The following is a 15,516-nucleotide window of genomic DNA, read 5'->3' as shown; positions in this document are numbered from 1 at the left end:
TAATAATAATAATAATAATAATAATAATGTATTTTTATTGACCTATATTTAAAAGGGTTAGCCTCAATTTCCTTAAACCGTTGATTTTTTCACCCTTTAAAGGCATCCACAATGCTATTGAATATTTCATCCAAATATTTGTAGTCTTCACATCCACATCATCAATCAAATATCTCTTTCCTCAAATATCTAACTTTCACAATCAAATATATTACCAATCAAATATTTATGGGTCTCATCTATTATCCTTATCTCACTTTCAAATATCATAATTAAATATCTCACTAACTAAATATTTATAGGTCACATTGTCATTTTATTAATCTATATTTAAATAAAATTATTTATAATTTCTAATTTTTTTCACTTGAATTTTCGTCGACATTTGGAGAATCCATCAAATCCCTAAAATAATGATTAGAATTTTTATCCAACGCTTTTTAAATTTTTGATATATAGTGGGTTTTTTATGATGAAAGATAGATGAAAATATAGTATATATATAGTAAAAAAAATGAACATTGTCCAACGTTTCAAAAATTAAACGTTGGCAACATTCTCAAGAAATAATTAAATTATTAATTGATTAATTTTTTTAAAAAATAAATAATAATAAAAAATCTACAATGAATACAAACGGATACTATCCTAACCTACAATGGACCCTAATCTACTATCTCATTTTTATTTAATTTTAATTATTATATATATTTTTTTATATGTGGGGATATTTCTTCAAATATCCCCATCAAATACCCTTTTGGATGCCCTAACAAGAATGAGAGATAAGGTGGCAAGCGTAGGAGGATGCTGAGGAGGAAGCCGAGCAAGATCGAAGTGAAGGCGGAGGACAAGGAAGAGATCGAAGAAGCCCGCCGCAATCGCCCCGCCACCTCCAGTCCACGCCCCGACCCCAACACCAACCCCCTCCACAAATTCCTCGACCCCTCCCCACTCGACGCCGCCGCCGCCAAAGCCCAGCGCATCGGCCTCCACCAGCCCCAACCCTAGCCCTCGCCATGGAGGTCGAGGTCAAGATCCGCCTCCCTGACGCCCACGCCCACCAGCGCCTCTCCGATGCCCTCGCCCCCTACCACCTCCGCACCCACCTCCAAGAGAATCTCTTCTTCGACGGCGCCGCCGGCGAACTCTCCTCCCGCTTCGCCGTCCTCCGCATCCGCTTCTACGACGCCGACGCTCGCTGCGTTATCTCCCTCAAGGCCAAGGCCAGCCTCGTCGGTGGAGTTAGCCGGGTTGAGGAGGACGAGGAGGACATCGACCCGGCCCTCGGCCGCGCCTGCGCCGCCGACCCGTTGCGGCTCGCCGACGCGGCGGCCTCCTCTCGGATCATGAGGAGGGTGCTCGAGGAGTTCGGATCGGAGGGAAAGATGGGATCTTTTGTGTGTTTGGGAGGCTTTCGGAACGTCAGGGCAGTCTACGCTTGGAAGGAGGGGCTGACGCTTGAGCTTGATGAGACGCGGTATGATTTCGGAACTAGCTATGAAGTGGAGTGCGAGACGACGGACCCAGAGAAGGCCAAGGAGTTGCTGGAGAGTTTCTTGAAGGAGAATGGGATCCCTTACTCTTACTCTGAAGCATCCAAGTTTGCAGTTTTCCGTGCCGGGAAGCTTTTACCCTGAGTGAGTTTACTTCTTCTCTCGTGTTTTAATCCTTGTTTAAAATATCTGGACCTGTGAATTTTTCCCTTAGCAGCCCGCAATTTGGGATTTCTATGCCCATGATTCTTGGTAATACTCATACTTTGAGAAGAAAACATCATAAGCCTTATTGTTTGAGAAGGAACTAAGTTACATGATGATTAGCTTTTTGTTTGGTTTATAACAAATCAATAGGAATGAACTATAATTTCAATTATTTGTGATATCTCACCATATATGTGTTCATATAGACTGCATATGTGATCACATAAAACCACATATGCAATTGCACATACCACATATTTGATTGTATAGGCTGCCTAATCTTGCATATAGAAACCAAGCGCACATAGATCATATATGCTATATGCGATTTGATCCCTTGTCGCTAACATCTACACAGCCAGCCACCTAGGCCGCTTTTTAAAACCATGCTTTCTCTGTCTCTTCATTCCTTCCTTATCTTTAATTCCTTCTACTTTTTTCCTTTTACTTCCATTCAAGTAAACACACAAAAGTTAGATATTTAGCACACAAATAATAGTTATTCTGAAGTTAAACTGGGATTTGTGCTAGTCTGTGAATCTCTATCAAATGACTCTTAGTTCTTCTTTTTTACCAATATTTATTGTGGTGTTGTTGCGCAACGAGGAAATACATTTATTCCGTGATTCTCACCTTTGCAAGAAATAATGAGTCAATGTGACTAACCTCAAATATTGGGATTAATAACTTTAGATTATAATACCGGTGATAAAATCTTTCTTTCTATTGCAACATGCTGTGTAGTCAGTTGTGATAACTGGAAGATGAAACATTATTCAATGATATGCTTGATAAAGTGATGTAATTACAAGTTGTTCATTCTCAAAAATACAAAGATGAAGCCCCCCGGTTTATGGTGCAATGGCAAAGGCACTCAACAATTTCTCAAGCACCTATGATTCGATTCCCAATTACGGCGCATTGGCAGTGCAGGGTATTTTCCTCCATTGGGATGAAAAATCTAGGGATGTTGGCTGCTGGGAGAGGAACCACACATGCTTCCGGATTTGCCTGATGTGTGGTCTGTGGGACCGGGTTGTCCACCTCCAGGATTAATTGGATCGCAAGAGCTGGACATCTGGATTATCAAAAAAAGAAAAAGCAAATACAAAGATGAAGTCCTGATTTTTACTCATTTAAGTGTCATGCAACTATATTCTTGCAGAAACATAATATTGTATATCTATTACCTATTTTCATCATATATTTTAGTTGGTTTGAGTTTTTTTTGCTTTTGAATAAACAGATAAACTGCGTCCTTTATGTTTAGGATAAGTTGTCATTTAATCAAAATTTAGCATGATATCTATGAGCAACTTCCTAAGATTGAACCTTGCTAGTGTCTTAAAATTGAAGTTGCACTCAATTAAATTGGCCAAAATGTTTGGCTTTGATATCCAATTGCCTACACATGATTGTAGACAAAAAATAGACTCTTTTTGAATAACAAAAATTTCTAAGGCAAGTGATCACCAAGTCAACTTAGTATGTTACCGAAGTAGCATGTTCTATTTTTTGAGTATTGTCAGTTAAATATTTATGGTAAAGTCTTCAAATCCATGTTTTATTATCTGAATTCATAACCAAGTTCTATCTAAAATTCTTGGTTATGAATTTTATCAGTAAATTATGACCTCCACCACCTTTCCCACACATGATTCAACGAACTTGGTTGTGTCCATGCTGAATGATAATCGCAGGCTCCACAGCGAGGTGCAGTATTTTATATCCCATAGCAAAGAAAATTGGGTTCTTTCCATAGGGACCCACCTGTGCCAATCAATTCCCTCTCCTCTCTGCTAGGGAGATAATCAAACAAATCACAAATGGTAGCTTAATTCCACCAGAGAAGGTTGGAAAAAACTGGATCATGACAATGAATTTTGTGTTCAATTCCAACTTGCAACAATGGCAATTCTACAGGCGCATTCATGTTACATTTCTTCTTTATTATAAAATCATTTTCATGGTATTCTTTTTGTTGAGAAAAGTAGATTCGTAGGAAACTTGCTCCTATTCTGTAATTTATATTCATCTCCAATCCTCATCGTCGTATATTCCAGATATATCCATTAAAGTTGATCCCCTATCTGATCTGTTTCTATCATATATGCATTTATAAAAACTTACTGACTAGTGAAGGCAATTGCTTGCAAGTAGCCAAGGTTATTTTGAATCTTTGTTTCTCTTTAACAAGTAAACTTATTCTGTAATCTGTATAATGTTTAACACTGCTGATTTTATGTCACTCCTTTGTCAATGTTTTATCTTTGACAGTTTAATTTGAAGTGCAATATGAAATCGAATATCTTCGATAAAACCATCATGAAACAGTAGAGAAAGTGTATTTTGCACTGGTTTTAATTGACTGAAGTTTGTTAATTGAATAAAAGCATTATTTTTTATGCAGCATATGTTCCACTGATGCTGATTCGGCAGGTTCAGAGTTGCGCGAAACCGATAACACGAGATCTTGCCCTGAAATGCTTGGATGGAAACATAGTTAATCTCAATGCAAACAGATCATTTTAGTGATGTAATAAAGTGGATTAGATGATACAATATAATCAATCCTAGAACAAATGCAAGTTGCTGATAAAGATGAAGTGAACTTTTAACTGTTTTTGCAGTGTATTATTTCGGATCACTAATAGTCTTATGCCTCATTATTCTGGTTGACATGTTGATTGTGAAGGAGTATTTGTTTTTTGAACAATAGTTCTGTCAATTAAATTCCTGAGAGTTGAGAATCAGAGGATGGATCCAGCTCCCCTCTTGGTTCATTGTTTTTCTTATTGATCCCATGAACACGGTAAACTGATGACTGGTTTTTGGTTCGATCCAAGGTTTAAAAATTTTTTGAGACGTATGGGAATTTTAATTTTAGATCGGAATGATAGGATATTAGTACTTTATTATATCAATATGGATTTGATATATTTTTAAAATTTTTAAATATAAGTATATATTAATTAAAAATTAATTTTATTAATATTTGATTATTATTTATGTTAATTAATGATGTTATATTTTTGATGTTGAGTTCGTATTTTAATACTTTCTTATAAAATAACATTTATTAAATTTCAGAATAGCAGTAAAAATATATAAATAATTTTTAAAATTTAAAATTATAAAATTATTTAAAAGATCAAAGATAATTAAAAAATTATTTAAAGATTTTAAATTATTTTTAAAATATATTTATAAATTATTATTTAAAAAAAATACATTTGATTTTTAATATATATTAAAAATGAGAAATAATATAGTCTATATGAAAACGTAGCATGGTACACTACATAGATGTAGAATACAGATCTATAGTCATGTTATGTTTTCATGTAATATATCATTTCTCAAAATGAAAAATGATTTTACCAATGTACCAACCCACACAATACAAGATTTAAATCCATTGTTCAATCAGCACCATCCCATTCAATTCCTAGTTCATACTGTGTATGAATCAGAAACAATTTTGGATCGATCAGAGTATATTTAAGAATCGAGGTTTGATTTGCATTGATGTATGTTTTTGTTAAGATAACTCAGACCCCAAGGGAAGCAGCATGCACACAGAATATACATCGTCTCCAATTACACAACACAGAAAGGGACATGCTGCTTCGATAAACTTAAGCTTCCAGTGCAGTAGCAATACCCGAACCTTTCTTCATCAATGTATCATGAATTAGTTTAACATCATTTAAATGATCAGTGAAGATACATCAGTCGTCTAATTTAGCCGCCGCAGAGGCATAGCTTACGCTGCTGTCTCGCGAGTTCTTGCACTGGCTCGATTGCTCGTATTGCAGGAAACCAATTTTGATCTTGGCCGAGCAGTTCTTCAACATCTGGTAGAAGAAGAGGATGATGGTAGTAAGACAATGATAAACCAAATTAAAGAATTGGTGGAGATAAGGCTGCAGTGCAGTACATGGAGGAAGATGCTTATCGGATGGCGTCCGCAGATCGTGTTGCCGTACTCCTTCAGATATCGTTTGAATGCATTAGCATCTCCGGTCTCGATGATGTCCATGCCCATGTGGTCCAAGGCCTCGATGGATTTATAAATAGGGCCATGCTTCTTGTCATAGTATGTATAGCTGAACCTGTTAGGCATGAGAAGCAGTAAAATGAGTAAATCTCCAAAGGCGATACATAAGGATCAAAGGCCAACATCTTTATAAGACGCCGAACCATCATTGTATACATGAATATGTTAGTTTGTTGATGGAAATTTTGTTATGTGCCAGTTTCAGAACAAATGAATTGCAGGCTTAGTTTACTAGACAGCTTAGAATGGGGAAAAAGACTTTTAGAACTGATAAAAGTGCCATGGGAATGGAAACTATTATAAAACTTATGATTTGATAAAATATCTAATATGATTTGTTAGAAATAACTTATTTTAATGAATACTTCAGTCTAATATTGATTTGTTTTGCATGGTTATATGAACAAATTTGTGTGTCATATTTATATATATGAATACACAGACAGGCAGCATTGCCGACACACTTTTAGAACACTAAAGATCTAAAGCTGGTTACCAGCAGCTTTGGCTTTCAAAAAGTACTTTTATCTACAGGTCAATATTGACTTTATCTACAGATCTTTTGCAATATTCTAAGTAGATTTAATTTTGCAATGATCTTTTAAATATGTTTTAAAATCTGCATTTCCTCTTTACTTAGATTTATATTCTGGGAACTCTTCTCCAAAGTTGAATAGTTGAATATATATATATATATATATATATATATATATATATATATATATATATAGGAATGATATGCCGCGCGACAAACGCCGCGCGACTCCTCCGCGACAGCCGACCTCCTCTCATTCATCGTCTCCGTTCGTCGCCGTCCGATCACCGTTGGCCGCAATTTCGGACTCGTTGGAATCACAACTCGACGGCGCACACATTGGCATCGGATTCCGGCCGGATTGTGGCCGGAATCCGGCCGGAATCCGGCCAGAAACGCGACAGAGGCGCTGTTGGCCGATTCCGGCGGAAATCGGCCGGAATCCGGCCGAATCGCGGCCGGAGACCGGCCGCGGTCGACGCGCCGGCGCCGGGCGCGTCGACCGCGGCCGGTCTCCGGCCGTGATTCGGCCGGATTCCGGTCGATTTCGGCCGGAATCGCCCAACAGAGGCTCTGTCACGTTTCTGGCCGGATTTCGGCCGGATTCCGGCCACAATCCGGCGGGAATCCGGGTCCGGCCGGAGCGCCGGCGAGTTGGCCTTCCAACGCATCCGGTCCGGCGGCCGTTGGTGGTCGGACGACGGTGAACAGCGGCGGAGAAGCAGCGAACGTCGGAGGAGTCGCGGACGGTTGCGCGGGATACGTCGCGCGGCATATCAAAACCGATATATATATATATATATATATATATATATTCAATCAACGGATCTTTTGTGATAAAAGAATAATGATAAAGTACACTCTACCAAATACAATCTTAGTAGAATGCTAAACTAGATTAATAGCCAACTGGCAGATGTACCCAGGATTTTAAAAAAGAAACGATTGGCATACCTAGAGCCCCAATGGCAAAAATCAGATGACACGGAGAAGAAATTCTTGGGATCGTCCACATACTTAGCGAGCAGTTGTCCATACATGGCTTCATTTTCTGAGTTAAGAGCACCAACCAGAATGGGAACAACTTTCACAGGATAACTGTAAAAGGGCAAAAAAAGAAGTGAAATAAGCACCCTTAGGACAGTTGAAATCTGGACAATCTCAAGTTAGTATAATTACCCATGGAACACTTTAGCAAGATAAGGCAAATGCATTTCCATGCTATGTTCTGCTTCGTCCACTTGAAGATCCATAAGTTCAAACTTTCCTGTGGCCTTGAGCTCATCATTTACTGTGCAAAGAAGACATATGAGGATTGGATTTGAAACCCTGTTCCCTTCTTTAGGCAACAAATAAAGACTACCTAATGAAAGTATCCTAGAAATTCAATATCAAAGGAAGTGTGTGAAGAAGTCATGGGATGGGAAAGAAAATCTAGTTATCACAAATATAATTTTTGTGCATTTTGAATGTCTTACCTTGAGAATCAACCTGCAAGTCGCCCAAGGGTGTGCTATAAATAGTGGCTTTTGTAAGGGCGCATCTTGAGGTATAATAATGATGAGATGGACCAAGTAGAAACACTCGTTCGCTGAAAATAATTATCCCACATAATAGAGAAATGATGAGCTTGCAAATTGTGACAGAAAGTTGAACATAAGAAAGTGCAAAGTAGCATACATCTCTAATGGCAGTATTGACTAAAACATTTCCTTCAGCCAATATTGCTATTATTTGAGGTCTAATTGCGTCTATATGTGCAAAATAAATACAAAACAGGGAGATATGATGCAATAATTTTGAAGGCAATCAAAAGAGACATGATGCTTTGGAAAAATTTTAAAGATCTTAAAACAACATAAGGGCGTGTGAGTTTAACTAACGTTGCATTCAGCTGTGAAAACATTTTAGAATATTTTCACAGATCAAAACCACAAGCATCGTGTTATTCATATTATATTTTTACTGGCATTTTGTATTTTGTTGATGAAACTACAATTTGCTTTTTTTTCACTCATTTTTTACATGAAAATCTTTTTCCAATAAATATAGACAATATGATAATGGCTATGATAGCTCCATTCCCCACCCAGTTCATATTAATTTCCGACAAACTTTTAGTATCTGTTAGAAATTAACGAACATATAAAACTTTTGAACTATAAACATTTTAAGATAATTTCTAATGGATCCCCAATTTTCAATCTGCATCACATCCGTATTAGTTATTTCATAGGCAGATTTTTTGATCGCCCCTTATATTTCATTATTTCCTACTAAGTTAAAAAAATTAAGATAATATTACCACAAATAAGAAAACTAATTGACCATTAAGTTAAGGAAAAGACATATGTAGAAGATGGCTTCAAACATCTTGAGCTCTACCAGATCAAGTGGCCTTAAAGCAATGCAAAATGGTAGAATAATGAGTGTTCCGTTCTCAGAGAATGAACATATCACAGACATTTATACCGAAAGGAAAAAAAAACAACCTACTCTAAATCATTTTACAATATATTGAGTTAGATAACCTCACATTCTCAGGAAGGTATAATATTGAATAGCAATGTGAACACTTTTTTAAGTTAAGGAAAGGCATATATAGAAGGTGGCTTCAAGCATGAACTCTATTGGAATGAGTGGCCTCAAGGCAAAAAAAATGGTAGAAGACTGAGCTCTAACTTCTCAGAGACTGGACAGCTCACAAACTTTTATGCAATAACAATTATCCTAAATTGGTAAAAATGAAGCAAGCTTACATGCTTTCAGGGTCAATGTTAGCAAATGCAAAAGCGGCACAGCGACCTGAATATGAGTAACCAGCATGCCTGCAAGAGTAATATGTGTATTTATTTTTAATCCAATTCACAGTAACAATCATATCAGAACTGTCACTATTAAATATGCTGACTTACGGGGCAATTACACCTCTAACATCAGGACATTTAGTCAGACGAGTTGCCAGGAGCCATCGTTCAAGATCCTCATCTAGTTTCTTAGCTGATAAGAAAATCAAACATATGTTAGATGATCATATATCATGCTCAATTACAACTTAAATAAGCAGATAAATATCCTCTATCCAGAAACAATGGACAAAAAAAAACATATTTCAGAAACAAGAATAAAGTTCCAGAGGGAACTTGAACAGATCACCTAATGCACCTTCTCCTAGAAATAGAACAGCGGATAATTATTAAATTATCTCAATCCCCGGTTCAGTTATTTGATTTATGTTGGTTGAACGTGAATTAAACCTTCAAACTCCCAACTTTTTTCCGGCAATCGAAGTGAGGACAAGGAAGCCAAATTAAGGAAAATCCTAGCCTTGCGTTCACTGAGAATTTCTGGTGATACTTCCTATCCTAGCAAGTGTCGGCAACTCCAAAACCTCAAAATCCTTCACTCCTCTTAAAACGCAATTTTTCCGCACTATAACTCGATCGATTTCTATAAAAAATCTTAGAAAACCAAAATTTCCGCAAAACGAAATCTTCTCAAGCAAAACGCCGATCATCGACATGAAAAGAGGAAAAACTAGGGAGGTTACGGGCTCACCGTTGTCGGTATACCAGGATCCCGCATGAGCCGCTCTTCGAATCCTCTCCATCCGAACGCCTCCACTTCCAGATCGAAAGGGAAAGTAGAGTCCAAAACCGATCGATCGGAAGCAGAACCCTACTCTGCGATCGCTCGAAGGGAGGCGAAACTATATAAATATACCTAGCGTGGAGGAAAAGGCAATTTTGAGACGGATCCTATACAATGTCCCTTTTAAAGATGTGATATGAAATACGCGTGGAGCCCAAGTAACGGAATGTGTCAACGTGTAGCGCATCGACAGGGGTTGTAAGTTGTAGCCTTGCACCTGATCGAGTTTTATAGCATTATCTGCGACGGCAGTTACGAAATTACCGCGCTTACGTGGCACAAAATCGACCAAGCCGATTGCCACGCTAGGGTTGAAAAAAATTTTATATAATTTAATGAAGATATTACTCTAATATTTATACAATTGGAAAAATAATAATAAGGTGACCTTAATTATTATCCATATCATTTTTTAAAAAAATTTATTAAAATAATACTCCATTTATAATTTAATATCTAAAATATCATTTTATATTTTACCTTAGAATAATTGATCAAAATTATACCACCTCCTAATTATGCTAGCATTAAAAATAAAATATTGATGCCAATAAAATTGGAATAGTAAAGAATATCATTTTATATATTTTTTATTTTATGTTGGATGTCTTCTTTAAGTTGGGGTTGAGTTATAGTATTAACACACAAAAAAAATTAAATAAAAATTATTATTATTATTTTGATGGCCGATTAAGTCATTTAACTTTTCTCTTTAGGATGGAGCCGAACTGGTAAACATAAAAATAAAATAGTCAAAATTATGAGACTAATTGATATTTATCATTTTTTTTAGGATTAAAAATAAAAATATTGATACCAATAGAATTGATATTCTACGCATCTTAAAATACACGACTGTATATAACATAAGAGTCGGAAAAAAAGTTGAGCTCTTCCATGAATAGTAAATAATATTATTTTATATATTTTTTATTTTACGATTAAGCTATTTAAGATTTTTTTTTTTAGAATTTATGGGTTAGATTATAGTATTATAACTATTTCATTATATTTTTTTTACATTGATATCTAAATTTGCTTTGAAATTTAAATATAAAATTTAAGATTTAATGGTGTAGAAATTTTAAGAATTGCACTGTTCATAAAAATGAGGTTTATGGTTGATAAAGAGGAAGCTGTTTATAGAAAGCGGCATGGCATGATCTTTCTAAATATAGAAGATTCGTGCGATGGCAATGCGAGAACACGAGCCCGGAACTTCAGGCATCGTCGTCGCTTCCCTGTCGTCCAATTAGGGATGGTGGAGATTTTTGGGACTTCCGAGCATCGATTTCCTCTCGATGTTGTGGAGCAATGGCGTCCTTCCCATGGAGGAGAGGGAAGACCAACCTCCTCTAACCCCAAAAGTTGTGAACTTTTTCGACTTCCGGAGGTAGGACGCGAGATCTTGGCTTGTGATTGTGTTCGATTTCAATGAGATTTTTGCTTCTGATGATTCCAGTGCGAAAAAAAGCTTAAATTTTGAGCATTTGAATCCGTTTCTGAGATCGGGGAAGGATTGAAGACGCTCGCGAAATGGAGATGAAGAAGCCAGCGCTTAGGAATAGGAGTGCCTCGGCTAGATTGAGGGTTCCGAGCTCGAAGAACATCCGGTCCTTGGACCGCTGCGCTACGTTCGTCGATGAAGACACGACGGTGTTCATGGAGATGGCGCAGCACAAGAAGGAAGAAGGCAACAGGCTGTTCCAGAAGCGGGAGTACGAGGACGCCCTCTTGAAGTACGAGAAAGCCATCAAGCTGCTCCCCAAGAACCATATCGATGTCGCGAACCTCCGCAGCAACATGGCGTCTTGCTACATGCAGATGAAGCCCGAGGACTACCACCAAGCGATCGACGAGTGCAATCTCGCCCTCGAGGTCTGCCCTAATTACAGCAAAGCCCTAGTGAAGAGGGCCAAGTGCTTCGAAGCCCTGGGCAGGTTGGATTTGGCCTGCAAGGATGTGGATCTAGTTCTGAGTTTGGACCCGAACAACATCGCCGCGTCGGAGATCGCCGAGCGAGTGAAAATGGAGATCGAGGAGCATGGCATGAGGTCGGACGACAGGGAAGTTTCTCCACTTCCTGAAACTCCTGTGGAGAGACAGAAGCTGAAGAAGAAGAAGAAGAGCCACAAATCTGTGGAGAAGATTGTGGTCGTGGAGGAGAAGCATGTCGAAGTCAAAGAAGAGCCGATGAAGAAGAGTGTGAAGTTGGTCTTCGGCGAAGACATCAGATACGCACAGGTTCCAGCGAATTGCACCATATTGCAGTTGAGGGAGATCATCGCTAACAGATTTCCGAGATCGAAGGCTTTCCTCATCAAGTTCAAAGATCAAGATGGCGACTTGGTGACGATCACTACCTCCGAAGAGCTGATGGGTGTAGAAGAATCTGCAGGCCCACAAGCATCTGTGAAGCTGTTCATCATCAAAGTTAAACCCGAGGATGATCCCTTGCTTGAGGTGGTTAAGCAAAAGGAAGAATCATCTAAGAGAAGCTACTCCGGCGACAAGTCCGCCGCAGTCTGCGTCGACGACTGGATCATGCAATTTGCTCTACTGTTCAAGAACAATGTCGGCTGTGATTCTGAAGAGTATCTGAACCTCCATGAGTTAGGAACTAAGGTTTACTCTGAGGCAATGGAAGACACCATCACAAGTGAAGAGGCACAAGAGATTTTTGCACTTGCAGAGAAGAAATTCCAGGAGATGACAGCTCTAGCTCTGTTCAATTGGGGGAATGTTCATCTGTCTCGGCCGAAGAAGAGGCTATGCTCATCAGAAGATGCTAGCAAGGAGTCGATGCTCGCGACGATGAAAGCTTCTTATGAGTGGGCTCAGGCTGAGTATCTTAAAGCGGGAAACAAGTATGAAGAAGCTTTGAAACTCAAGCCTGACTTCTATGAAGCTCTTCTTGCACTTGGAATCCAACAGTTTGAACTAGCAAAGCTTTCATGGTGTTCAGCAGACAGAGAGAATGGGCCTTCGACAGAGGCTGTCCTAAAGCTATTCAACCTTGCCGAAGAGAACATTGAGAGGGGGGCACGAATGAGGGAGGAGATGAAGGAACAAAGATTAGAGGAAGTGCCTCCTAAACCTGATGGGGAAAAGGTAATGCTGCAAAAGATGGGGTTGGAAGATTGTTTCAAAGATGAAACACCAGAACAAGATTTGCATATCAAGTGTCAAATGCATACATTGTGGGGAACTGTGCTTTACGAGCGATCGGTTGTGGAATTCAAATTGGGCATACCACTTTGGGAGGAATGCCTCATGGCAGCAATGGAGAAATTTACTGTGGCAGGAGCTTCTCCAGCAGATATTGCTGTCATGGTTAAAAAGCATTGTGCCAATGAAACTACTCAAGAAGGTAAACATCTAGGCCCTGTTTCAAAAAGAAGAGATTCAGAAATGAATCAATTTATAAGAAAACTTGTTTGGTAGATCAAAGAATCATTATTTGTCAAAATAGTTGATGGTATATTTCAGTAACCTATTACATATGCAAGTCTTCCTATACTTAACTCAGTAGTCAATAACTTGCAGAAAAATAAAGAAAAGCAGCTATCGAAAAGTAGAATAGATAACTTCACATTGCTGTTACTGAATGAATCAATTTATAAGAAAACTTGTTTGGTAGATCAAAGAATCATTATTTGTCAAAATAGTTGGATGGTATATTTCAGTAACCTATACATATGCAATAGCCTGCCTATGCTTAATCCTCAGTCGATAACTTGCTTATCCTATGCTGTTACTTAATCTCAGTAGTCAATAACTTGCAGCAAAATAAAGAAAAGCAGCTATCGAAAAGTAGAATAGATAACTTCACATTGCTGTTACTGAAATAACTAACCATGGCCATCACATACTTGCAGATCTGTGTTTCCACATTGATGAAATAGTTCAAACATGGAATGAGATGTATGATCCGAAACGGTGGCTAAGTGGCATTTCATCTTTCAGACTTGAGCCTCTACTTCGAAGGCGAGTTTCCAAGTTGCACAACACATTGGAGCAGATATGATGTATATATTTCTGAAAATGTTCGCGCTATCATAGGTAATCTCCTCTACTGATGTTCTTGAGTACATTGAATTCTCATATATAAACTACTACATTGGATCTTAAAGAAGTAGATTAAAACATATAAAAATTTGAAGCTACTCTTTTATCTATTGATATTGTAGCTTAATGGATTACTGAATCGATTATCAAAGGGGGAAAAAACTGAGATATTCATTCACACTTGTTCTTCTTTCAGGTCCTTTTTACTTCATACAATTGGATACCTAGTTTTTCCCCATGGATGGAGTTGGAGATCCAACTCAGCTTTGCATTCCTTCAAATTGAAGTCTGAGAGAGTTTGCCATCTAGTGCTCTTCATATCTGTATCATATTTTTTTTAATGAATTTTCTTTTTACTAAAATACATATCTAACATTGTATAACAAAGTCATTATTTCTCAAGTGAAATATGATATTGCATTATCTTATTGCTATCTAGATGTTGAATTTGTTGGTCCTTAATGAAAGTAGTTAATAGTTTGAATATAATCGATTAGTTTTAATGTTTAAATCAATTTTATTTTTAAAGAGTTTGAGTATGGTATGTCTTAATGTGATGATGCAAAGAGTTTTTTTTTAATTTATTTTAATTTTTAAAAGTTTATGTTCCGGTCGGATGCCGTGGACGGTCAAGCCATCAGTCAATAATCTGTCAGCTCATGCACCACCGCTCCCGCCGACGAAGGGACCTCAAGAAAAACTGAACGAACGGATTAGCAGGGTGTCGGAGATTCTCGGCAGACCACTCCGACGCTCAAGTCAGTAGAGAAAGAAGAAAGACAAGTGTATGAAGTTGCTGAAGTCTAGAGAGATCCTCCTTTCCATACCTGCGGGAAGGATTATATACTTACGAGAAGAAATATCCACGTTTGCCTAGGGGCAGACCTCTGTCGTGACTGAGGGAACAAGTTCTGACAATCGCTGCCAAGTGACCCTGACATGTGGCATCTGGGGGACCAAATATATCAATCTCGTAACCGCCCTATGACTCAGCAGCGTTGATTATTCTTGCTTTTTGGCTGTAGGCGCAGACACGAGGAGATCAGGGGACCAGGCCTGACAACCTCGTAACCGTCTTGATCCTTTGGCAGGGCTCGCATGCTTGAGAGGTATTGACAGCTTCTGGATCGAGATGGCCGAGAGAGAGACCGAGTAATCCGAGATGGTCGAGGTCGGGATGATCGAGAGAGACTGAGTGATCGAGATCATCGAAGTCGGGATGACCGAGAGAAACCGAGTGACCGAGATGGTCAAGGTCGGTATGCTTGAGAGAGAGACCGAGTGATCGAGTTGGTCGAGGTTTGGATGGCCGAGAGAGAAGCCGAGTGACTGAGTTGTTCGAGGTTGGGATGGTCGAGAGAGACTGAGAGACCAAGTTGGTCGAGGTCGAGATGGCCGAGAGAGATTGAGAGACCGAGATGGTCGAGGTCGGGATGACCGAGAGAGATCGAGTGACCGAGATGGTCAAGGTCGATATGCTCGAAAGAGAAGCCGAGTGA

At 38.5% G+C, this 15,516-nt stretch overlaps 3 protein-coding genes across 5 annotated transcripts; 2 read left to right on the top strand and 1 right to left on the bottom strand.

Annotated features, from left to right (window-relative positions):
- Positions 1 to 918: 918 nt before the first annotated feature.
- Positions 919 to 4,350, top strand: LOC141835009 (triphosphate tunnel metalloenzyme 3). Of its 3 annotated transcripts, none has more exons than XM_074722426.1 (2): positions 919 to 1,640; positions 4,149 to 4,350. In XM_074722426.1, exon 1 carries the CDS (start codon positions 1,020 to 1,022, stop codon positions 1,638 to 1,640), a length of 621 nt encoding a protein of 206 aa, XP_074578527.1. In that variant the 5' UTR covers positions 919 to 1,019; the 3' UTR covers positions 4,149 to 4,350. The 3 variants fall into 3 exon arrangements, with proteins under 3 accessions (XP_074578527.1, XP_074578525.1, XP_074578526.1); XM_074722424.1 differs by having other exon boundaries at positions 4,143 to 4,350; XM_074722425.1 differs by having other exon boundaries at positions 4,114 to 4,350.
- An 849-nt stretch (positions 4,351 to 5,199) lies between these two features.
- LOC141834880 (uncharacterized) lies at positions 5,200 to 9,980 on the bottom strand. Its single transcript, XM_074722268.1, has 8 exons — positions 9,857 to 9,980; positions 9,214 to 9,298; positions 9,058 to 9,126; positions 7,777 to 7,889; positions 7,478 to 7,589; positions 7,253 to 7,396; positions 5,644 to 5,818; positions 5,200 to 5,560 (listed from the first exon to the last, which is right to left on the bottom strand). Exons 1-8 carry the CDS (start codon positions 9,906 to 9,908, stop codon positions 5,435 to 5,437), a joined length of 876 nt encoding a protein of 291 aa, XP_074578369.1. The 5' UTR covers positions 9,909 to 9,980; the 3' UTR covers positions 5,200 to 5,434.
- Positions 9,981 to 11,485: 1,505 nt separating this feature from the next.
- On the top strand, positions 11,486 to 14,307 carry LOC141835346 (protein PHOX1-like). Its single transcript, XM_074722794.1, has 3 exons — positions 11,486 to 13,319; positions 13,828 to 14,011; positions 14,214 to 14,307. The coding sequence occupies exons 1-2, from the start codon at positions 11,486 to 11,488 to the stop codon at positions 13,974 to 13,976; spliced, it is 1,983 nt and encodes a 660-aa protein (XP_074578895.1). The 3' UTR covers positions 13,977 to 14,011; positions 14,214 to 14,307.
- Positions 14,308 to 15,516: the final 1,209 nt, after the last annotated feature.

The sequence above is a fragment of the Curcuma longa genome, chromosome 9 (genome assembly GCF_044706935.1).
Source record: "Curcuma longa cultivar G26 ecotype Majalengka, Jawa Barat chromosome 9, ITB_CL_G26_1.1, whole genome shotgun sequence".
Lineage (NCBI taxonomy): Eukaryota > Viridiplantae > Streptophyta > Magnoliopsida > Zingiberales > Zingiberaceae > Curcuma > Curcuma longa.
The sequence above is the reverse complement of the archived record's forward strand: the minus strand, read 5'-3'. Positions and strand labels throughout refer to the sequence as shown.